Here is a 24,109-nt window from a genome sequence, read left to right as displayed (position 1 = left end):
TGATGAAAATGTGGCTGGAAAATGTTAGAAGAAGAGAGAAAATTTTGACTAGGGAGGTAGAAGAAGCTGCACTGCGCGTGGAGAAGAAGCTGCGGATCGAAGGCCAGGGGAAAAACCAGGAGAGAAGGAGAAGAAGGAAAAAAAAAAGAGAAGGAAAAAAAAAGAAAAGCTGATGTGCGTATGCATGGTCCCGAGGCAGGTAGTGACGTGCCACATAGGCACGTTACTACAAGAGTAACGTGCCACATGTTGCACGTTACTCTTTTGTAACGTGCCTATGTGGCACGTTACCCTTTTGTAACGTGCCTATGTGGCACATTACAAAAGGGTAACGTGCCACATAGGCACGTTACAAAAGGGTAACGTGCCACATAGGCACGTTACAATTTGTATATTACGTATTAATTTAATTATATATATATATATATATATATATATATATATATATATATAAATATATAAATATATATTTATATATTTATATGTCACCATCTTGAGGTACATTATCTATACACATTTTGTCAAATTTTAACGGTAAATCTAATGGAGCAGATGTAATCAAATTAAATCTATATACTCCCATAGATGTAATCAAATTAAATTCTTTTGGAATTAATATCCTTAATTTTTAATATTTATTATATTTGTTTTATAATTTATTTTTGAATGATGGGTTCGCATGATGATCCCTTCTTCGCCTCTCCCTTATACGAGGGAGAGTACGGCCGGTTACAATGCATTTTATGCCGGCTTAACAATGATTTTCAAGAAACTCAAACGTACGGGATTACCACTAAAAAATTATAAAGAAGAAAAATGTATTAGCATTGGCTTCTTTACATTTATAATTTGACTTTGCCTTGGCCTAAAAAAAGAGAGAACCTAATGTAGATCTTGCCTTAATTGTAATCTGATTTCGCTTTGTTATTTTGTATTTTAACTCATTTTAATATTCCAATTTATAATAAAACCACATGGAATTGCATCAAGTTTAACTTAAATTAAAACAGATCAAATGAAACTTCTAAGTGTGGTAAATAAAACATTACAATGAAGACTAACATAACATAATGCCATCATGTGAAATTTGATTGTAGAAAATAAATTATTATTATTATTATTATTATTATTATTATTATTTGCATACTTTATAAACTTTTAAATTCCTTTTGATACCATAAAAAGTTAATCATAAATTAGATAAAACCATAATTTTATATTTTTCTCATATAGCAAATAATGCAAAGAGTGCCTAAAAAAAAATTTTATTATCAAATTTCTGTAAAATTTTGTTTTTTTATTAAGTGTTAAAAAAAAATTAGTTTTTTTTATCAAATTTCTATAAATACCAAATGGTGACGTGGTGAAATGACACGTTACCATATGGTAACGTGTCATTTCAACACGTTACCATTTGGCAACGTGTTAACATGACACGTTACCATTTGGTAACGTGGCATTTTTGCCACGTTACCATATGGTAACGTGTTAAAAATACCACGTTACTAATAAACATTGTAACGTGTAGTAGTTTAACACGTTACAATTTAGTGACGTGGCAAAAACTAATGAACAGTTGCCACGTCACTAAACCCTTGTTTTTTTGTAGTGGTTGATGCATATGACAATGAAATAACTCTGCAATGTCTAATATTCATAATGAAACATGTAACATCCTCGATTTAAAGACCCGGAGCAACTAATAATGACTTAAGCAAACTTGATAACAATGTGTAGATCTTTCTTAAACATGGCATGTAGTGACAACCGTGCCATTCCTTGGTTCAAGAAATAGGTTTCCTACAAGATGTAATAACTGCGTAAGTCTAACGACTTAGTAAGTAAACCCCACAGTTGGGTACGACATGAGCCAGTTATCATTAAGCAGAAATAAACGTACAATGTTGGTAGACATTTGAAAGAGGTATTGTCTCTGTTAATATACTATAAAATATTGTTTTGTTGATAGAAACGGGTGTACTTACAGTGGCAATCACCTAGGTATTTTTAATGTAGAAAACTAATGCTTTATAGATTAGAACTATTATATATGGTCTACTCGAGATATTACTCATTCTCAACAGGGTTGGCACTGTCTCGAGGGACTTATAATACAATGCCGATATTCCGACCATTGTATGCTACCGTCCACAACATTAGTAGCCCGAGTGAGTCCGACCTCAGGTGGTCCATGCTACTAATGATGTACGTCTTATAGTGACCCGCTCGTTAAGGTTGTGCCAGTCACGAAATAACCATTGGATCCAAGGCCCATATATCACATCCATATATGTATGACCATAGAATCAAGTCTATATAATAAGCCCATGGCCATTATACCTCACATACCAATTTACCATATCATATAATGCATCTTATCAACCAATTATTGAAGCAGTTACCAAGTTTAACAAAAATGTAGACATGCTCATATTATACACGTGCTTAATCAGCTCACATATCGCACATTTTTAAGTAAAACAATCGTAAGTGTTTATTTACCTCGTACGCTCGTTCGAGTCATCCGACATCACGAATCCCTGCTATAACGAAATATAACCCATCTTTATAAGCAGTAATAGATAACGCTATGCACGAGGTTCATTAATGAAAATGACTGCTAAAAACCCTAGTATCACATATTTGGGGCTAAGGGGTGATTGCCTTACTCTTTGGGCGTGCGCGCACATTCGAGGGCAAGCGTTCGGGCACAGAGTTAAGACTCTCAGATAGAAACTCAAAACTGTGTTTTAGGCTCCTATCCTGAACTATGGGTCGGTACATCTCATCCTAGGCTCTAAGTTGACACATTTAGGTACAAAACATACTATCATGCAAACTTTAAAGTAGGGGTGTCAAAAAAAACCAGGTACCAACCAGGAAACCGAGAAATCGGGTAACAACTTGTAACCGAGAAACAGGAAAACCGGTTAGAAAAAAACTGGTAACTGGGTACTCGGTTTCAGTTTCAGTTTTAGGCACCCGGCTATAACCGGGTATATATATAAAATAATATTTTTATTTTTATTTTTTTTAGGGTACTTTTAAACAATGAAGTTTTAGGACATTTTTAAACATTGGATTTTTATTTTTAGGCCCAAAAAGCCAAAAACAATGATTTTTTAGGATATTTTTGGGATTTTTTTAGGTTTTTTTTTTTTTTTTGAACAATCACAACAAAGCCCAACTTATTGGGACAAAAATGATAATTTTTTTTTTTTTTTTAAAAAAAAAAAAGGGCAAAAAATTGTTAAATTAAGCACACAAATTAGACTAAATACCTCAAATAAGCCCAAAAATTAGGCTCAATACCTAAAATAAGACTAAAATGATTTTTTTTTTTTGTTTTTTTTGAATTGGTTACCTGGTTCAAATAACCGGGTACCAACCGGAACAAGCTGGTTATTGTCTAACCGGGTAACCTGGTACTCGGTTCCGGTTTCGGTTTTCCAAAATAAAAAAATCGGGTATCCCGGTTTCGGTTCCCGGTTTTGGCCAATAACTGGGACCATGTTGACACCCCTACTTTAAAGAAAGTAAAGGCAGTTGAAAGCTTTTCAAAATCATTCTTGGTTTTGTAAGAAAATGGGTGGAAGAGTTTGCCAAAGCATCCTTGAAATGTGTAATACTAAGAAAGTTGTAATAGCAACATGAAGAGTAAGATCGAAACGAAGTAGAAATTACCTTGATGATGACAAAACTCCACCAAGGCTTCCTCCTTTCTCAAAAATCACTCATCACTCTAGGGTTAAGGTTTCTTGGTGTAAGGAGAGGCTGAAGTCAAAGGGCATGGTTTATATAGGGCCTTGGGGAAAATGTGGAAAATGGATTAAAATTGCTTTTCAAAAATGTCAATGAGTGCTCAGGTACTATTGGGCGAGCGTTCGAGTACTATTACACAATGAATAAAAGGGTTTGGTTGTACATTTGGGTATTGCCCATGGCTCGAAGACTAGTCAACGAGCGCTTGTGGTGGTCCCTTAGCGCACGTTCGACCAATGAGGGTGGTTTTGAGTTTTTGCTTCAAAAAATATCAAGGAGTTGGGCTAATTGGAAAAGGTTTAGGTATTTTTGTTTAAAGCCTTGTTTTATGGAAATATTAATAGTTTTAGTAAGAAATCTTTAACCTTTTAAAATGAGTGTTTTGTTGGGGTATTACACTCTCCCCTCTTTATAAAAATTTCGTCCTCAAAATTTTGTGTTTACCAGGAATCAAAACCCTCCTTACAAGGAGGTTTTTAAAAAAATTAAAAAGGTTTGAAGGAAAAGCTTGATAAGAGACAACATATGAAAGACAATGAGCTAAACATGCACATATAAAAAGAAAACATATATCCATAACCATACCAAATTGCCACCACCAAGGTGGAATTATAATGTCACAAAATATGTACAACTATACAAAAAGAGATGACGAATAAGAGATTTCTCCTAAGAGCGAGATTGTCTGGTCCTCTTGGGGCTACGATCTGCAGATCCTCGCCCTAGGGTGCCTCGTGCTCTAAGACTCCATGTGAACACTATGAATGCTATTTAAATGGGTTAATTACATTTAAAATGTTAATTAATCCTAAATTTTCATGGGTTCTATGAAAATTGATACTTATAAGGTTTATGTTCTAATATATGTCATATTAGAATCATAGTGATTATTGTAAGTGTCATGAGTGTTAATAATTGGGGAAAGCTAAGAATAAAGTTTGATTATGTGTTTATTTTGTAAATGCTTAGGTGCATTACGGTTGAGTCAACAGTTCACTGAGGAATACTCAAGCGAACATAATAAGTATTTTACTTATTGGGCAAAAGATACTATGGTTTAAAGTATAAAATGTGTTTTGTGATACTATGACTATTTAATGATGTTTTATAAGATGTTTTGCTGAAAGGTTTTTATGAGCTTTTATGGGTTTACAAGATAATGTGATGATTATGTTGTTATGAACATTTTAATGGTTCGCATGATTTATGACATGATTCTATGATTTTATGATATGAGTTATAACAGCATATGAGTTCAATGATTTTATGATATGAGCATGAACATTGGTGATATGCAGGAGATGATGTTATATATATATAGATGTTAGGAGGAGATGACGTTATATGTATACATGTATGGATGATATAAGGAGATGATGTTATATATATACGTATGGATGATATGAAGGAAATGATATTATATGTATATATGTGTGGATGATATGATTGAGATGATGGTATATATGTATTAATGATATATGAAGTCATGTAAATGACCACGATGAGTATGGGCATGCAAAGCATAACATTTTATGATGAAGATGATTTGTTATATGTTTTATTAGGCGTATCGGTATGTATATAAGGCATGAGATGTAATTGTGCATATGGATATCACTACGAATGGTTGCATGCGATGATTTATGATGCTATCATATGATGATCTAGATGAGATTGTTTGGTTCATTTTGAAAAACTAGTAAGTTTTATACTGCTGAGCGTCTCTATTTCATGGAGACGGCGGACTCATAAATCCTCCTACATCATGGGTGGCGGTGATTCTCGTGGTGCAAACGATGTTGTTAATGTTTATGCAGGTGCATAGATCATAGATGATGACCATGTGGCTATATATCTGGGTTACCACGGTGTCTGAGGCCTAGATACATTGGGTGCTTATTCTGTTGAACTAGTCGATAGTCATAGGGTTTTCACCTCAAAAAGGGTACATCTATGAAACCAAAAAAAAAAAAAAAAAACCTAAAGGAGGGTCTAGGGCTATTGCTATTTCACACTTAACCTACATAATAATTAACCTTCAACTGATCATTTGAAGTAGTTACTTTCATAGAAAGCAATCAATATATTAATAGAGATCCTTAGGAAGGCGAGGCTTGAGCACAAGTTGTAGTGGCTCCACCTTTGGCAAAGCAATTCCCAATCCTTCACGCACGTCAACCTTCATGCCTCCCACGGTTGCAATATCAAATCCTTGAAGCACTCGAGCCAATGCCAAGTGAAGCACTTGAAAGCCGTATCCAATTCCAGGGCATGACCTTCTTCCAAAACTAAACGGAATAAACTCAAAATTCTGACCCCTAACGTCAACCTCTGCATGAGTTGTCAGAAACCGCTCGGGCTGAAACTCCGACGGGTTCTCCCACACCCGCGGGTCGCGCTGCAGCTTCCATATGTTGATGACCACACGAGTGCCCTTTGGAACAAAGCAGTCACCAATATTGCAGTCTTCCATGGCCTCCCGTATTCCTGTGAGGGGGCCTGGTGGGTAGAGGCGAAGGGTTTCCTTAACAATGGCTCGGAGGTAGTTGAGGTTCTTAATGTCGGATTCTTGCACCCATTTGTCCTTCCCCACATGGGTGTCTAGCTCTTCTTGGGCAGCCTTTAGGACTTTTGGGTGGTTTAAGAGTAGGGTCACTGCCCATGTTAGAGTCACAGCTGTGCTTCCTGAGCCTGTTAGGATGAGAATCTGCAAAATATAAAAAAATAAAAAATAAAAAAGAAGGTTTATCTTTTAATTGTACATAAATAGTCAATGGAATGAAATGAAATCTATGATGTATAATATTTATCTCCATGACATTATAATAGCGGTTAATTAAACAAGCCATCATGCTCGATCTGTCTTCGGCAACATACGATAGAAAATGGTTGATTTGATTGTTAATTGTTTCAACAATTTAAAATGATAGAAATTTGGTTGATTTGATCACTAATTATCTCAAAATGTCGAGTTCCATTTTGATAATTGTTTGAGTTCAAAATGAAATATATTGAAAACAATTATTTTGTTGCTTTTTTTCTTTTTTTATTGGTTAACACAAAATTGATACTAATTTATTTTTTATGTATTAATTTAATTTTCAATCTTAATATATTTTTTACTCATTCTTTAACCCCCTATTTTAATATATTATTTATTTATACTTTGACCCAGGGGTGAAACCACCCTTTGGCTTGGGGAGGCTCAGCCTCCTCAAGTGCGCCAAAGAAAAAAAACAAGTTTATCTTTTGGTTGTACTATAAATAGTCAATGGAATGAAATGAAATCTATGATGTTTAATATTTATGTCCATGACATTATAATAGCGGTTAAATGTTCTAATTCTGCCTCTGCTCCCTGCGTGCCTCATAATAAAAAATATATATGTTTGATTTGATTTGATTACTAAAACGTAACTGATTAATTATTTAATTAATATTCTATTGAATTTAACATTACAGCAAAGGCATCTAATGATGAATAAGTACTAGGTGTGCAGCTGGGGCTTAATTTTTACTAACAATCATAAGAAATGCATAACATCGTACTATTGATAGAAAAATCTTAAAAGAAATATATATATATATTTTCTTAAAAAAAAAAAAAAAAACTTAAAATCTTTATTTATCGACCTAAACCAAATAGTAAGAAATGAAGGAACAACTTACCAATGTTGTTGCCTTGATGATGGTATCTCGTGTGTGGCCAGAAATCACAGCATCCTCCTCAAAGGTTGATAGCATCACATCCATGAAATCCCTATCCTCATTACTTTTACACTCTATTTTTTTCTGGTGGAGATGTTCTTGGAGCCAAATATCAAGCACCGAATCAATCTCCTTAGCAGCCCTTTTCATGGAACCCACATGCCCCTGAAAATCCATCCACTCAAGACAAGGAATGGCGTCCGACAACACAAAAATACCACTCAGAAACAAGGCGTCGCTGATGCCGCTCCTTATCCGGCCCGCCTCGCTGCTCTTCTCCCGGTACTCAGCGGCCGAAAACCGCTTCCCGACAAGCTTCCTGAGGATGATATTGTATGCCATGTGCTCAAACATATCGCTGATTGTTGCCACCTTGTTGTCTTCCGACAGCTTGAACAACTCCTTAATCATTGACTCCACTTCTGAATCTGGAACATGTTTTAGAGTTTCCAGCCGGTCGTTCGACAGGAGCTCATGACTGGCCATCTTCCTCACATCACGCCAATATTGGCCGTGAGGAGCAAGAGCAAAGATGGCATTGTTGTAACCAATGTGTTTTCCAACTGTTATGCTCGCCCTGGTGGCGAAAACTTTGTCGTTGGTGGCCAGGAATTCCTTCGCCATCTCCTTGCTGCTCACCACCAAGAGCCGGCGCAGGCCGATCCGTAGCAAGAAGAGCGGGCCGTACTTGTCGGCCATGGAGCCGAGAATTCGGGCAACCGGGTCATCCTCGTGGCTGCCGAGACCGAGGAGGTGGCCTATGAAGGGTAGTGCACCGGGTGGCTCAGGAATTCCGGTAAGTTTGGGGGAACCATTGTTGCCGTGAGATGCAAGTCTCAAGAGGACATGGGTGAAGATTGCTAGCAAAGCTACAATGCCTATAATTGTTTGGATCTCCATTGTGGTGTTTGGCGATGTTGGGATTTATCGATCGATGGCAAATTATACAAGACTTGTTGTGTAATTTATAGTAGAAACCAGTTGTCCGTATGGTATATATTGGCCCCGTTTGCCAACAGCGAGGAACGACACTGTAGCTGGAATGGTACTGTTCCAGCTACAGTATCATGACTAGATATGCAGAAAAAGCGTACACAATTTTCAATAATGATTCAAAGCATTCACACTTCGCACACCTAACTAATGATAACCTAAAATTATATATATTTTTTTCTTTAAAAAAAAAAAAGAAAATAAAAAATATTAAAAAACTTAAAATAAAAAAATAAAAAAACACCTCAACCCAAAACGTTAAAATTATTATTATTTCTTTTTTCTTAAAAAAAAAAAAAAAAAAAAAGGAGAAAGAGATCGGGGTGGCTGGAGCCACCCCCGGCCATGGGGGTGGTTCGACCACCCCCATGGCCAAGGGCGTGGTCCGGCCATCCCCAAAAGGCCAAAAAAAAAGGGGGGGGGGGGGGGGGGGGTCGGATGCATTTGGGGTGGCCGGACCACCTCCAAGGGGCTGGGGGTGGTTTCAGCCACCCCATACCGGCCGTAAGGAATTTGGTGAGTGTCACGTGAACTGTCAAATCAGTTTGTAAGGAATTTGTTTTAAAACTCATAGTATTCCTAGTAGCACATACTCTATTTCTTGAATGATAGAACTTCCTTTCTCATTAATGTAGAAGAGTAATGCTACTCTTCATATCTATTTACCACATCAACTAACTTTGCATTAGGAGGGAACATGCGGATGCAATTAACAAAAGTTACTATCTGTATACGTGGATGCAGATAGCAATTTTAGAGCATGCAGATGCGGGTAATACCATTTATATATAACATATTTTATATATTAAAAAACAAAATTGACTAAAGTGTACGTGTAAATGTATATGGGTATGTTCAATAAGAGATTTACCAACTATTGAAGTATCTCTGATTATGTATTTTTAGATAGATAGCCATGTTTTTTGGTGTTCGTTGCTGGTCTTTGTTGTGTTTGTTTGGTTATGTTGCTCGGCAAAAAGCAAAAGTAATGTAAAATTAATATATTATCGAAATATTAGGGCTTTAAAAAAAATTAAAACTAGACCCTAAACATCAAAAACCGAGCCAAATTATTTTTAAAATTGTTTAAAATAAGCTCTAATAGAAACCCAAAGAGACCCAAAAGATTAAAATAGGCTAAAAATGTCCATTAACTAATATGCGAATAGCGGATAATAACTGCACAAATACAGTTAATAAAAATGTACATGATACGAATGCAGATGCAGATATCTAAAAGTGATATTCGCATTTTACGGATGTGGCTGCAAATATTGTAAATAATTGCATCCACATGTACACCCATACTTTTCATGTTGTAAGTGACTTTTTTTTAATTAGATAAGAAGCTACTTAAAAGGTGTCATGTCAACATGTATAAAATGAATATAGTAACATTGCTCAATGTAGAAACAATAGTATAGACCGGTAGAAAATGTCAATTTTTCTTTTTTTTTTTTAATGATCAATTGCAACATTCTAATTTTCTAAACTATAAATGCTTTCCCATCATATATTGTGAAAATCCTCACCTCATAGAATGTGACAGATTTCAGAAAAAAATTGACAAGCATTACTTAATTGGATCGGAATTCAAAGAGTTGGAGAAAGAAGATATAAAACAAATTGAACTTCAAATCCACATACATTTCAACCCCTACTTCAAATCTCTGGAGTTTCAAGGGAGTTAGATTCACAGCAACTAACAGTGAGATCTACACTCTGATAAAAAAAATAAAAAATAAAAAATAAAAAAAAAATTCTAATTTTAAAGTACTAGTAATTGTTTTTCTTAAATTTTATTTAAATTTAGTTAGTCAGACTATTTTTTCGTTCTTTTATTTAAATAAATTTCACAATAATTTTTTTTATTCTTTTCGTATACCATTTAGATATTCTTTAAATATTCTTTCAAATAAATAATACTGAAAAGGAAAAATTCACTGCGTTTTGTAATTATTATTTTTTATTTAAATAATAATAAAATGTAATTTCTGTAATATAAAAAATAAAAATATTAGAGTTGAATTTGAGTTCAACAATATACAACTTTTTTTTTTTTTTTTTTTTTTTTGAGCCCATTAGCAAACAACCCATGAAGACCAGTTTCATTTTCTTGTCGTCAACAATTATTAAAAAAATAGTAAAAACGTTATCCGCCATGTCCAATCCATCCTTGGACTATTCTTAACCTGACATTTTCCTTCCTTCGTGCTTCACACGACAACATGAGATGTGGTTCTGATTTTTCCAAGCTTAAGAAACTAGGGGTATAGACCGGGCCCATATTAATTGTCCGGATTCGTTATTTGTAATTATCTGTTATTTGTACGTGTGAATATCAACGTGAGCAGTATTAGCAGCAGTTTTTCAAATATATATATATATATATATATTAAAAAAAATTAGAGAATAAAACTATTTTTTTATTCTCTATAAAAAAAATATTTACAATATATTCTCTTTTTTTTTTTATATGAATTAAATACTTTTTTCTTTTTTTTATCATTATAATCAATGAGAGAATAGAGAGAATTGTTGGGATATGTAAAAGAGAGATGAAAGAGGAGAGAGAATGATTTATTTATAATTTAATAAAGCATTGGGTATCTATAGTGTTTCCAATACATCGAAAAACACTGTAGATACCTCTTGATTTAGGTTAAATATAAGGCTTTTAATGTTGGTGCGTTTTTGTGGTTTTTTTGAAATTTTTCTTAAATATAAGAAAAGAAAATGACATATAGGACATGTGTTGCTAGTGCTCTAAAAACCACTATCCACTATCTTCATATGTGGATGAGAATAGCAATTTTAAGATACTCTTTATATATATATATATTTCAACGAATTAGGTATACCTTGTGTTTACATTGTTTTATATTTTTTTCTTCACAATTCCCTTATTCACTTGGGCAAAAATGCAAAAGTAATGTAAAATCAATGTAGTTCAAAACATTAGGGCTTAAAGGAAAATTAAAACAAGTCCAAAACACTAAAAAGGGGTCAAAATTATTTTCATAATCGTTTAGAATGAGCCTAATAGAGATCTAAAGAAGCGCGTGGATGTGGTTAATAAAAACATGATGAGGTTACCAATACCGATGCGGATATCTAAAAGTGATATCCGCATTTTGCGGATGTGGCTGCAGATATTACAAATAATCACATCTGCTTTTGTAATCATACCCTTAAAATGTTAAAAAGTATCAATTTAGAATTACTATCTTTCAGAAGTTAGCAACATCACCGCCTCTTCCAAATTCAGCGTTAAATGAAACGTTTGTTGAAATACTCCTTGATCTGGTGTTACAACTGGTATTGATGTTATAAATAGGTCTTGAATATTTAATTTTTATATATGCATATATGGCTTGTAATCTCGTAAGTCGTAGCTTCGGCCATGATTTTCTCAGGGCTTTTAACTATGTAATCTAAGAGTGTTATGCTCGTGATCCTTCTTCAATTAATGAGACAAAAAAAATTTCCTTTCAAAAAATAAAAAATAAAAAAACCAATTTTTCTCGCTGCTTTATATGAGCACGAAAGCTCACTAAGCAACAACAATACGTGTCCCACAGGGAGAAATGTGATTGTGATTTGCACAATAATACAGAAAGAGAAAACATAATTCTCTGAGACATTTCCAGTGGGCCTATTACAACCATGTATGCAACAAGCACCTCATGCTCTACATGCCATTTTATTCTTTGGTCTCCTTCGGTTTTTTTTTTTTTTTTTTACGTGAATTTAATCATTTAATTAATATTAAGGGTGCACTTGAATTTGCAATTTTGCAAGAATAATATACGTTTTAAAAGATTTCGCAAAATGTAAGCGTTTGGCATTACGATTTTAAAAACACTTAATTTAAAATAGCAAAAACAATATGCAATTTTTATAAGCAAGCTAAAGGTGCTTATTTAAAAAATGTGCAAATTTAAACTAAAATCACGATTTCGCATAACAAATATTTGATAAAAAAATACTTTTTAATATGTTTTATCAAATGCTTTTGTGATTTTAAAAAGTAGCGATTTTAAAAACATAATTTTTAAAATCACATTTATTGAAACTACAATCCCAAATGAACCTACCTTAACCCTCGGGTCATCCTAGAACGAATATACAGCATGTGATGATAAATTTACATAAAAAATACTTGCATCATTATAACTATTAACACAATCATAAATCCCAAACAATATCAAAGCACCTCTTCAAGGCATGTTAATATTGAGAATTACCATATTTTAATGCGTTTTCTGCAAGTTAAAATATTGGATTTCAAGTTAATAATATATTTTTTTTAATCTGCTAAATAAGTTTTTTTTTTGACCATTCTCCCGGCCGTGTTTCACGTGGTAACAGTAGGATCATTACCAAAAAAAAAAAAATAGTGATGTATCTACATTGTACTGTTTTTTCAAACGTCATCTTGGTGACGTGTTAAGCCACTAACTTTTTTAGTGATATGTTAGATATTAACACGTCACCAATTTAAAAAACCATTAATTACCATCCCAAATATTTCATGTATGCCCCTGAATGAAATTGATAGGGAAAACTTCACTTAATTACCATACTTAATATTTCATAACTTTTATAATTATATTCTTAAAATGTAAAAAAATATCAATTTAGGATTACTATCTTTCAGAAGTTAATAGTATCACCTCCTCTTCCAAATTCAGCTTTAAATGAAACGTTTGTTGAAATACCCCTTCATCTAGTGTTACAACTGGGCATGTCAAACACTAACGCGCGCAGCGTGACGTTGTGAAATGCAAAATTTGAAACTCTGACAATCCTCACTGCAATCCTTTGGATGCTCCATCAAGCCACGATCCTTTGGATCCCCCATCCATCCTGCATCAAACACCATCATATTGAAGGAATGTGAAAGACTTTGGAGTTCAGGTTCTCTACATAATCAATGAACATATATAGATTTATTTTTTATTTTTTATTTTTTGAGGTATAGATTGAAGAGATTTAAATTAAATAGAAAAATCAACTATGACTATTTCTAAAATTAAAAATATCTTTGATTTTAAAGGTCTAACCACGTTTATAAAAATTATGAATATTTGAAAATTATTATTTTTAAATGGCACTTTTTAAAATTATAATCTCAAACCAACCGTTAATCTTTAATGAGAGTATTTTTGACCTTTCTCCCCATGTTTCACGTGGTAATGGCTGGGTGAGACCAATATTCCCAACCTATGGTGGTCGAGCTATTAAGGTCATTAATAAACTAATTTTAACTTAAAACAACTTCGAAATTGATATAATTTTATTCCAGATTTAATTTAGACAGTAGTAAAGTCAGAATTTTGGTTAAGGATGTTAAAGAATTTTTTGTTCTGAATAAAAAAAAGTTGAACAAAAATTAATTAAAATATTAAAAAATATAACTAACGCAACAAATAAATAATTCAACAAAATTTATTTAGCATTTAAAATATATAAATATAACTTACAATTTATTTTGTCACGCGTAACGTTAATTTGTTTAGTTGTGTTTGACGTATTTTCATAATTTCAAGTAACTACAGTTATTGCTCTCCATAATTTCAGGTAACTACAACTATATATGTTATAAAATTAAAATATAAAATATAAACTACAAGCTATAAACTATATATATTTCAGATTCAAAAGTTTTGAAAGTCATCATATATTTCAAAAAAAATGGGTTTAATTATTAAGGCAGCGCCTATTCTTTTGAATTTTTCTAAAATTAAAAGGTATTTTTGATTTTTCTCTGGTTGAACTACCCATTAATTATTAGCTCACCTCCACACATCTGGCTATTATGCTTCCTTGGTTCAAATCAAAGTCACTCAAAAAACAAAAAAATTACAAATCAATCTGGACAGGTTAATGTACATGTGAATCATGTTTTGTTTTTGGTCTACGCGTCCATCTATTACCTTGACTTCCACGACGTTAAGTTGTGGTGAAGCAAGAAGAAGAGCTCACCTCCACACATTTATCCTAGTACAACAGTATCAAAGGAGCTCACCTCTACACTTTTTTTTTTTTTTTTTTTTTTAATTCTTCCTCCTAGTACAACAGTATCAAAGGAGCTCAACTCCACACATTCATTCTTCCTCCTAGTACAACAGTGTACAACAGTATCAAAGGAGCTCAACTCCACACATTTATTCTTCCTCCTAGTACAACAGTATCAAAGGAACTCACCTCCACACCTTTTTTTTAAAAAAAAAAAAAAAAACACATTCTTATCAGCGATTTGAAAAAAGTATACTGTTTACGTTTTCAAATTACAGTTTTTTTTTTTTTTAAATGTAATCCCAAAAAATTTGTTTTCATGATATTTTCTTAGTGTTCTCAACACTTAGGGGTATGAATAATTGTGGCAGTGGTATGAAAATTTTATTGAGGAAGAAAAAAATTGTCTTGCATAGTCTCAACACTTAGAGGGTAGTATACACTTAGAGGGAAGCGAATATGGCGGCACATGTTTTGGCAACAAAGACACTCTAAACATCTAATGAGAAAATTTGAGTGGAGGAGTATCCTAATTTTTTTCATGCTGATGTATGCTCCGATTGTTTGTAATCTTTGATTTTTAGAATGAATGAATGAAAGATTGAGATTTTTTTTTTTTTCTAATTTAAAGAGGGGGGAGGGGCGACCAGTGTAGATTTCCCCCCCTGGGCGTGACCATAGGGGCCCCCCCTCGCCATGGAATGTCCGGTTTGAGCCATAGCTACTGCCTAAGCGGCGAGCCCGTCACCAAAACCCCACAAAGGTGCGAGTTGGTAAAGCCCAGTGTTGAGCACGCACTACTACCGCAAGCGGGTTCGAACTCGTGCCCCTGGAGGGGGGGATTTACCCGGCTGCTTTACCATCTCGACTACCACCTTGGTGGTGAAAGATTGAGATTTCACTTTAACTAAAAAATAGATATAAATTAAAACCACTTCAAAATTGAGATAATTTTATTCCGGGTATAATTTAGACAATGGTGGAGTCAGGATTTTTGTTAGGGGTTCAAGAATCTCGTGCAACTATAATTATATATTTTAAACAATTAAAATATGAAACAATATATATATATATAAAAGAAACAATTAATTTAAATATAAAATCTTAATCAATATAAAAGTTTAGGAAGAAATTGATTTGAACGATTGAATGACTATTCATATTTGACAAATTCTATTCCTATTTGACAAATTCTATTACTTTGATTTGTCAAATAACACTCAAAGTAATAGAATTTGTAAATAGTCAAATAACACCCAAAGTAATAGTCAAATAGGAATGACTATTCCTATTTGACAAATTCTTTTACTTTGATTTGTCAAATAACACTCAAAGCCGAAAAAGAAAAGAAAATAAAAAAAAAAAAAAAGAAAAAAAAAAAGCACTAAATGTAGTTTAAGCCTAAGTTACATTTGAAATCAAACATTAGGGGCCTGTTTTATTTTTGGAATAGTCATTCTTTTGTTTGGTATAGTCCTATTCTTAAGAATAGTTATTTATATAGGAATAACTAATCATTTACGCAGAAGAATAGCTATTCTTTAGGAAATGGACAAGGTTTTCCAAAAAAAACCATTTTTTTTTTTAAAAAAAAAATTCTCTCAAACTTAAAAACTAAAAAAATAAAATATATCTTGTGGGTGGCCGGCCACAGCAGGCACTGGGGTGGCTGCGCGCACCACAAAAACCACAGGGCCTTGTTGTGGCCTTTTGGGGGTTGTGCGGCCACCCACAGTGCCATCGAGGGTGGCCTTCCATCAGGGGTACCCGTGACCTCCCTCGATGTGAATAGGGGTGGCTAGGCCCCCCCCCCCCCCCATAGCCACCCCTAGAAGGCCACAGTGAGGCCCTTTCAGGATGGCCACAATGCCTATTGTGGGTGGCTAGCCACCCATTGGGGTGGTTGGCCACCCACACCTTCAACTATTTTTTATTTTTTTTTAAAAAAAAAGAGTTTTGTAAAAATTAGAAATCATATGGGCTTTTTAATAATTTTGGTTCAATTCCAATTATGAAATATGTGTTGCTACCAAACTAAAGAATGCAATAATTATTCAATTCCAACATCTTCTATTCCCAATAATACCTATTCATTCTCCTAATGGAATACATATTTTGTAAACCAAACGGGGCCTAAAATTGGGGTGAGACTTATCTTGTACATCAACATTCAATAATTTATTTATAAATAAAATAAAATAAAACACACACACATACATGACATGGATGCGCCTTGTTTCTTCTTGAGTTGTACGTACACTCACAATAAAGCAATTTTCTCACATTCTTATACAAATTTAATAGATGAACCATTAAATTTATGGGGTATATTATTGACTTATGTGGGGTCCACATAAATCCTCAAATCTAATGGTTGATTTATTACATGATATGGAGAAAATATGAGCAAAATATTGACATCAATTATATCTCTTTTACTAAAGCAATCAATTTTTTTTTTTTTTTTTGGTGTGTTGCACCCATCATTTTGCAAAGAAAAATGCTAGGGGTTAATAGGTTTTTCATATTTTTATCATATTCTCTTATAAATTCAATATATCAATCATTAGATTTGTGAGGTCAACCATTGATTTATGTAGAGTTCATATAAGTCCACAAATCTAATGGTTGATTGTAAGAAAATATGTGTCAAATATGAGAAAAATATTGACCTTTAGTATTTATCTTTTGCAAATTAGCCTCAAGAGTTTTAAAAGTCTTCATAGATTTCAAAAAATGGGTTTAATTATAAAGTTGGCGCCCATGCAATCAAAGTTAAAGGTTTCGGTTACTTTTTAGGCAGAAATGCAAAATTTGTCTTTGTAGTTGGCCTAAATTACAAATCACTATTTGTGGTATAACAAACAATTTATAGGTCTATGTAGTTGGGATAAATTTTAAATCACTCCATGTGGTATAAAAAATAATTTATAGGTCTTCAAGGTAAGCCAAAATAACATTTTACTCCCTAAAATCAATTTCCGTTAATTAACTTACAGAATCCGTTATTTTGTCACATCATACTGTTATAGTAAATTAACCTAATCTTTTCCATCCCTAAAATTTTACTCCATGCGTAACCCTCCCTCATTTTCATCTTCATCGCAACGATTTGGGAGCATTTAACATTTTACGATAATTTGACGATCGCATTTGGTGAAGCGGCTGATGACGATGAAGATGAAGGAGGGTTACATATAGGGTAAAATTTTGGCGATATAAGAGATTATGTTAATTTACTGTAACTGTATGACGCGCAGTGAGCGCTGATGTATAATCTTAGCTGACATCGTAAAATGATGTGAAAATCATAAGTGTCATTTTTTAAAGTAAAAAATTAATAATAATATGTGTTACGTTTTTATTGGGTATGAAGTAGCAAAGTGACAGATTTTATTAAGTTACTTAATTAAAATTGATTTTAGGAAGTAAACTGTTATTTTGGTATATCTTGAGAACATATAAAAATTTTTTATGCCAAATAGAGTTATTTGTAATTGAGGCCAACTACATGGGCCTATAAATTATTTTTTATACCATATTGAGTGATTTGTAATTTAGGTTAACCACAATGATCGATTTTATATTTATCCCTACTTTTTAAGTGAGTGTTTCACAAATCTGAACTTAGTTAAACGGCGCGTATTGAAGACAAAATAAATAAATAAAAATAAAAATTCGGAGGGAAATGGGTGGACAACTTTTCCCCCTAATGAAGTTTTGAGGGTGGGTGATGTAGATTGGAATTCAAGGCTTATCTTATCTTATCTTTTAGTTTTTTATTAGGTTTCTTTGTTAGTCGTTTACTCTATCTTATCTTTTAGTCTTTATTTGAATTAGGTTTCTTTGTTAGTCTTTTATTTAGTTTAGTCTTCTTTCATAAACTTCTAAACCAACTTTATTTCATTGTTATTTAGGGTTATGAGTCTTGGGCTATAAATATATGCTTATAGCCTTTAATAATTCAGTTTATGATTATTATTGAGTTTGTTTAATAAGAATTACTCAGAGTTGAGTTTCTTTGTGTTTTTCCTTAAACCATAGATAGAATCTATAGTTTTTAAGAAGATTTCTTTGATTCTTGTGATAGTCTCACAATCTTAGAAATATTTATCCCTTTTACTTGCTGTTTTTCTTGTTCACCACAATCCTACGCTGCATCAGTTGGTATCAGAGCTCAGTCACTTTCCATGAATGGAGAGAAGCAACCGCTTTGCAGACATGAACGATGTGTATGTGCGTACGGAGACAGCATGTAAGGAGCAACCGGCGATTCGTTTGAGGCACATGAGTGGTGGGCCAAACAATTGTCGTCGCCAACCAAAATTGCTATTCGTGGAGGCGGAAGGCAAATCTATCGCTGAACCTTGGCAACACACGAAGGATCAATTCAGGGCTATGAGAGATCAAATTGAAAACCTCACTACCTAATTATCCAACTTGTGTGGTCAACATGGGAATGGATCTAGAAGCCCGTTTGTGGAGCGCCGAATTCACGGACGTTAGCACCTTGCACAAGCTCATGCCAATCGGCGGGTAAGTAGATTCGAACTCAAAATTCTGAAATTTGACGAGGATCTAGAACCCGACGAATTTTTGGATTGGGTGTTGGCTGTTGAAGAGGTTTTTGAATTCAACGGGGTGCCCGATGAACAACAAGTCTCTTTGGTGGTACATACATTCCAGGGAAGAGTTGGTGCGTGGTGGCAACAACTGAAGAGAACTAGGAAGCGGGAAGGAAAATTGAAGATCAATAGTTGGGAGAAACTATTGAAACATATGCGCATCGCTTTCTTGCTCCATAGTTGTACCACAGGTCAAAAGTCACAAAATTGGAGACAAGGGTCTATAGCTGTGACAAAGAAAATAAAAAATTCCTACAAAAAAGAGGTATTTAGGGAAACATGGAGTGAGGTGAAGAGTCAACGACATGCCAATTGGACCTCTACTTGCCAACCACAAATCCATAAACCGAATCCATATTCTATGGAGGAGGGAAAGGAATCTGTGGATGAAGAATTTCAAGAATCCGAGTTCATTGATGAAGATTTCAGACATGAAGATGTTGAAGATCCTTCGCAAGGAATTGGGGATTGGGACTCACCACCAACCTATGATGAGGAGCCCGAAGAAGATGACCAAGAGGAAGAGTACAAAGAAGATGATTTTTCTCCCATGTTTGGCGGCCTCTACCTCGAAGATGATCAATTGGAAGAAGAAGAGCCCACAGGTGACATCGACAATTATGAAGAGGTTAATGAAGACCTCTCAGGTGAAGTGTCTAATTTTAATGGTGAAGAGGTTGATTATGTTGATTTCCTTGGTGTTGAGGATATTTTAAATTCTCCTAATGAAGATTATGGTGAGTTTTATGCGGAAGAGCAAAATTATATGTTCACAAAGGAAACAATGGTTGACTCGTCCTAGAGTATCTTCATGGCACATGAGAGGGAGAAAGAATGAGAGAAGAAGAGCAAATCTAAAGTATTGCCAAGCGGTGTGTGGGGCTTTCATGACAACTATCAAGGTATTTCGATGATGAGAAGCGTCACGTTTATTTTGGGATGTTGCCTTGTTTTGATCTTGAGGAAGGGCGAGTGGAATGAGTTGATTGGACATCCGAAGGACCGTGGAAAAGACAGTCCGAATTCGAAGGCGAATTCTCTCCAACCTCAGGAGGATGATGTAGATTGGAATTCAAGGCTTATCTTATCTTATCTTTTAGTCTTTCATTAGGTTTCTTTGTTAGTCGTTTACTCTATCTTATCTTTTAGTTTTTATTTGAATTAGGTTTCTTTGTTAGTCTTTTATTTAGTTTAGTCTTCTTTCATAAACTTCTAAACCAACTTTATTTCTTGTTATTTAGGGTTAGGAGTCTTGGGCTATAAATATATGCTTATAGCCTTTAATAATTCAGTTTATGATTATTATTGAGTTTGTTTAATAAGAATTACTCAGAGTTGAGTTTCTTTGTGTTTTTCCTTAAATCATAAATAGAATCTATAGTTTTTAAGAAGATTTCTTTGATTATTGTGATAGTCTCACAATCTTAGAAATATTTATCTCTTTTACTTGCTGTTTTTCTTGTTCACCACAATCCTACGCTGCATCAGTGGGCAACTAAGGCCTAGAGAGAAATTACACCAAAGCTAAGAAGAAATTTTGAAAGGTAGGAGGGGGGACCTTGACAATCCTCACTGCAATCCTTTAGATGCTCCATCAAGCCATGATCCTTTGGATGCCCCATCCAGCATCAAACACCCTCATGTTCAAGGATTGTGAAAGACTTTGGAGTTCAATTTCTCTACATAATCAATGAACATATATAAATTTTTTTATTTTTTTATTTTTGACGTATAGATTGAAGAGATTTAAATTAAATAGAAAAATCAACTATGACTATTTCTAAAATTAAAAATATCTTTGATTTTAAAGATCTAACCACGCTTTAAAAAATCATGAATATTTTAAAATTATTATTTTTAAATGGTACTTTTTAAAATTGTAAACTCAAACCAACCGTTAATCTTTATTTTTGACCTTTCTCCCCATGTTTCACGTGGTAATGGCTAGGTGAGACCAATATTCCCAACCTGTGGTGGTCGAGCTATTAGGCTTACTTTTAGAAGGAAGGAAAAGTAATACTACTATTAGGCTTCAAAAGGTCATTAATAAACTAATTTTTTAACTTAAAACAACTTCGAAATTGATATAATTTATCCCAGATTTAATTTAGACAGTAGCAAAGTCAGAATTTTGGTTAAGGATGTTAAAGAATTTTTTGTTCTGAATAAAAAAAAGTTGAACAAAAATTAATTAAAATATTAAAAAATATAACTAACGCAATAAATAAATAATTCAACAAAATTTAATTAACATTTAAAATATATAAATATTACTTACAATTTATTTTGTCACGCGTAACGTTAATTTGTTTAGTTGTATTTGACGTGTTTTCATAATCTCAAGTAATTACAGTTATTATTCTCCATAATTTTAGGTAACTACAACTATATATGTTATAAAATTAAAATATAAAATATAAACTATAAACTATATATATTTCAGATTCAAAAGTTTTGAAAGTCATCATATATTTCAAAAAATGGGTTTAATTATTAAGGCAGCGCCTTTTCTTTTGAATTTTTCTAAAATTAAAAGGTGTCTTTGATTTTTCTCTGGTTGAACTACCCATTAATTATTAGCTCACCTCCACACATCTGGCTATTATGCTTCCTTGGTTCAAATCAAACTCACTCAAAAAACAAAAAAATTACAAATCAATCTGGACAGGTTCATGTACATGCGAATCATGTTTTGTTTTTGGTCTACGCGTCCATCTATTACCTTAACTTCCACGACGTTAAGTTGTGGTGAAGCAAGAAGAAGAGCTCACCTCCACACATTTATTCTTCCTCCTAGTACAACAATATCAAAGGAGCTCACCTCCACACATATATATATATATATTTTTAAAAAAAAAAAACACATTCTTATCACACATTCTTATCAGCGATTTGAAAAAACGTATATTGTTTACATTTTCAAATTACAGTTTTTCTAAAAATGTAATCCTAAAAACTTTGTTTTTATGGTATGTTTTTAGTGTTCTCCCAGTCCTAAGTAGATACGGTTTAAACAAAAATAAAAACTTTCCTTATTTCTCTGACTTGATTTTTAGAAAAGAAAAATGCTAGTGCTTTGTTGGTGTTCTCCTAATCTTATGTGAATATTATTTTTTAAAAAAATTAAAAAAAAACTTTCCTTATTTCTCTCACTTTATTTTAACAAAATAATACCCACATAGAAAGAAGAATATTTAAAGAGCACCTAACCTTTCTTTTTTTTAAAAAAAAAAAATCCACCAAAGACCAATAGCACCAAAAAAAGAAAAAGAAAAGCGCATAGCAATATTTCCCAATAGTTTTTCATTCCAATTTTCTTACCTATCATGGGATTTGTGGATATTTGAAAAGTTTTTTATTTCAATGGGGACAACTCTGTTGAATTATTTATTTTTATGAGTGAGTGTTGACAATGACAACCGTGATTGTTACCTTTAAATGTGAAAGTCTAGAGCCGTGAGATTCTTCTTAAATCCTGACTGAGTGTTACCAACGTGGCTTGATTTGACATTCAATAACAACGATCCCTATCTATCACTTTTGGTTTTGTTTCCTTTGAATTTTGGGCCACAAAAACACACAATGTGCTTTTGCTTACGGATTGTTTGATATTGTTATTTTATTAACAAAAAGTACAATTTTAAATTAAATCGTAAAAAAATTAATTGTCTAAAATTGTATTTTTAAAAAATTATGATTTAAAAATGTAAAAAATTTATGTTTTTTAATCACATGTAATTAAGTATTTTTAAAAATACAATTTTAAAGGCCAAATTACAATTTTATCAAAACATTTAACTACATTTTTACACATTTTAAAACCACTATGTTAAAAAAAAAAAAAAAAAAAAAAAAATCACACCTTTTTAAATCACAATTCCCAAAATTCTCAACATCCTTTGGAAAAAGTCTCCACCCTGTGGGGGCTCATTTCACAACAAAAACAGCAATTTTACTATGTTGTATAAATAAACGTGAATTAAGTAAAAAACGATGCCGATCGATTTATGTTGAGACAAAAAAAAGGGTGAAGTAAAATCGCACGCCAGCGTGCTCAAATTTTTTTTTTTTGGCATTAAAATATTCAAAAAAAAATTTTGAAGGCACGGCGTGCTAAGCACACCGTGTGCTCTCAATCACAACCCCAAAAAAAATTGCCTATTTACGTCGTTTCAAGATGAAAGGACGTAAATAAGTTCGTGTCTTTTAATTTGCGTAGTAAACGACATTATTTTTTATGTTGTTTATTGTGCAAAGGTTGTGAATTTTTTTTTTTGTCGTTTACTATGCAAAGGTCCTGAATTATTTTTTTGTCCTTTATTATCTTCGTCTTCCTAATAAAAAATCACATCATTACAAGTAATTATCTTTTACCTCAATAAATTACAGCGCATTGGCACTTTCCTTTTATGAACTATCAACTACGACACTTGACTTTATCAAACTACTATCTTATCACAAAAAGCTCTCTTCCGTCAGTCAAATGGGTTGAAATTGACGGTCAACGGTCATGTGCAAGTCACATTCCATTTTAAATTTTTTTTCTTCCACTTTTTCCCTCACTTCAAACTAATAAAGTTAATATGTTTAGAGGGTACAGGCGTCATTTTCTTGGTTAATATGTTTAGAGGGTACAAGCATCATGTGTCATGTTTAGTTCATAGTTGTCATTATTTTTCTAACATCATTAGCGGCAACCTCAAAGTCGCCGCTAATGATACCATTAGCGACGACTCTAAGGGTTGCTGGTAATGATATACCAATAGTGGCGACCCTAAGATTATTTCAAAGCTCTTTTTGCCACACAATATATATATATATTAGCGGCGACTTTTTAAGTCGCCGCTATTTGGGATTAGTGTTCAATTACTATCGGCCACATGTCGCCACTATTTGTAAATAGTAGCCACTTTTTGCTCATTAGCTGCGACTTTGGGTTGTTGCTAATGACCATTTTTTTTGTAGTATAATTACCCCCACATCATTATATTACCAACAAA

At 33.2% G+C, this 24,109-nt stretch overlaps 1 protein-coding gene across 1 annotated transcript; it reads right to left on the bottom strand.

Annotated features, from left to right (window-relative positions):
* Nucleotides 1-5,541: 5,541 nt before the first annotated feature.
* On the bottom strand, nucleotides 5,542-8,416 carry LOC132189406 (tropinone synthase). Its single transcript, XM_059604151.2, has 2 exons — nucleotides 7,432-8,416; nucleotides 5,542-6,469 (listed from the first exon to the last, which is right to left on the bottom strand). The coding sequence occupies exons 1-2, from the start codon at nucleotides 8,368-8,370 to the stop codon at nucleotides 5,849-5,851; spliced, it is 1,560 nt and encodes a 519-aa protein (XP_059460134.2). The 5' UTR covers nucleotides 8,371-8,416; the 3' UTR covers nucleotides 5,542-5,848.
* Nucleotides 8,417-24,109: the final 15,693 nt, after the last annotated feature.

This window comes from Corylus avellana, chromosome 2 (assembly GCF_965113065.1).
Source record: "Corylus avellana chromosome 2, dhCorAvel1.hap1.2, whole genome shotgun sequence".
NCBI classification, from domain to species: Eukaryota; Viridiplantae; Streptophyta; class Magnoliopsida; order Fagales; family Betulaceae; genus Corylus; species Corylus avellana.
This window is presented reverse-complemented; position numbering and strand designations above follow the sequence as displayed.

What these genes read in the sequence shown, in the direction of transcription:
- LOC132189406 (XM_059604151.2), bottom strand. Translation starts at nt 8,370, where the DNA reads ATGGAGATCCAAACAATTATAGGCATTGTAGCTTTGCTAGCAATCTTC. An exon ending in TCATCAAGGCAACAACATTG is followed by an intron (nt 6,470 to 7,431) that starts GTAAGTTGTTCC and finishes TATATTTTGCAG; the next exon opens with ATTCTCATCCTAACAGGCTC.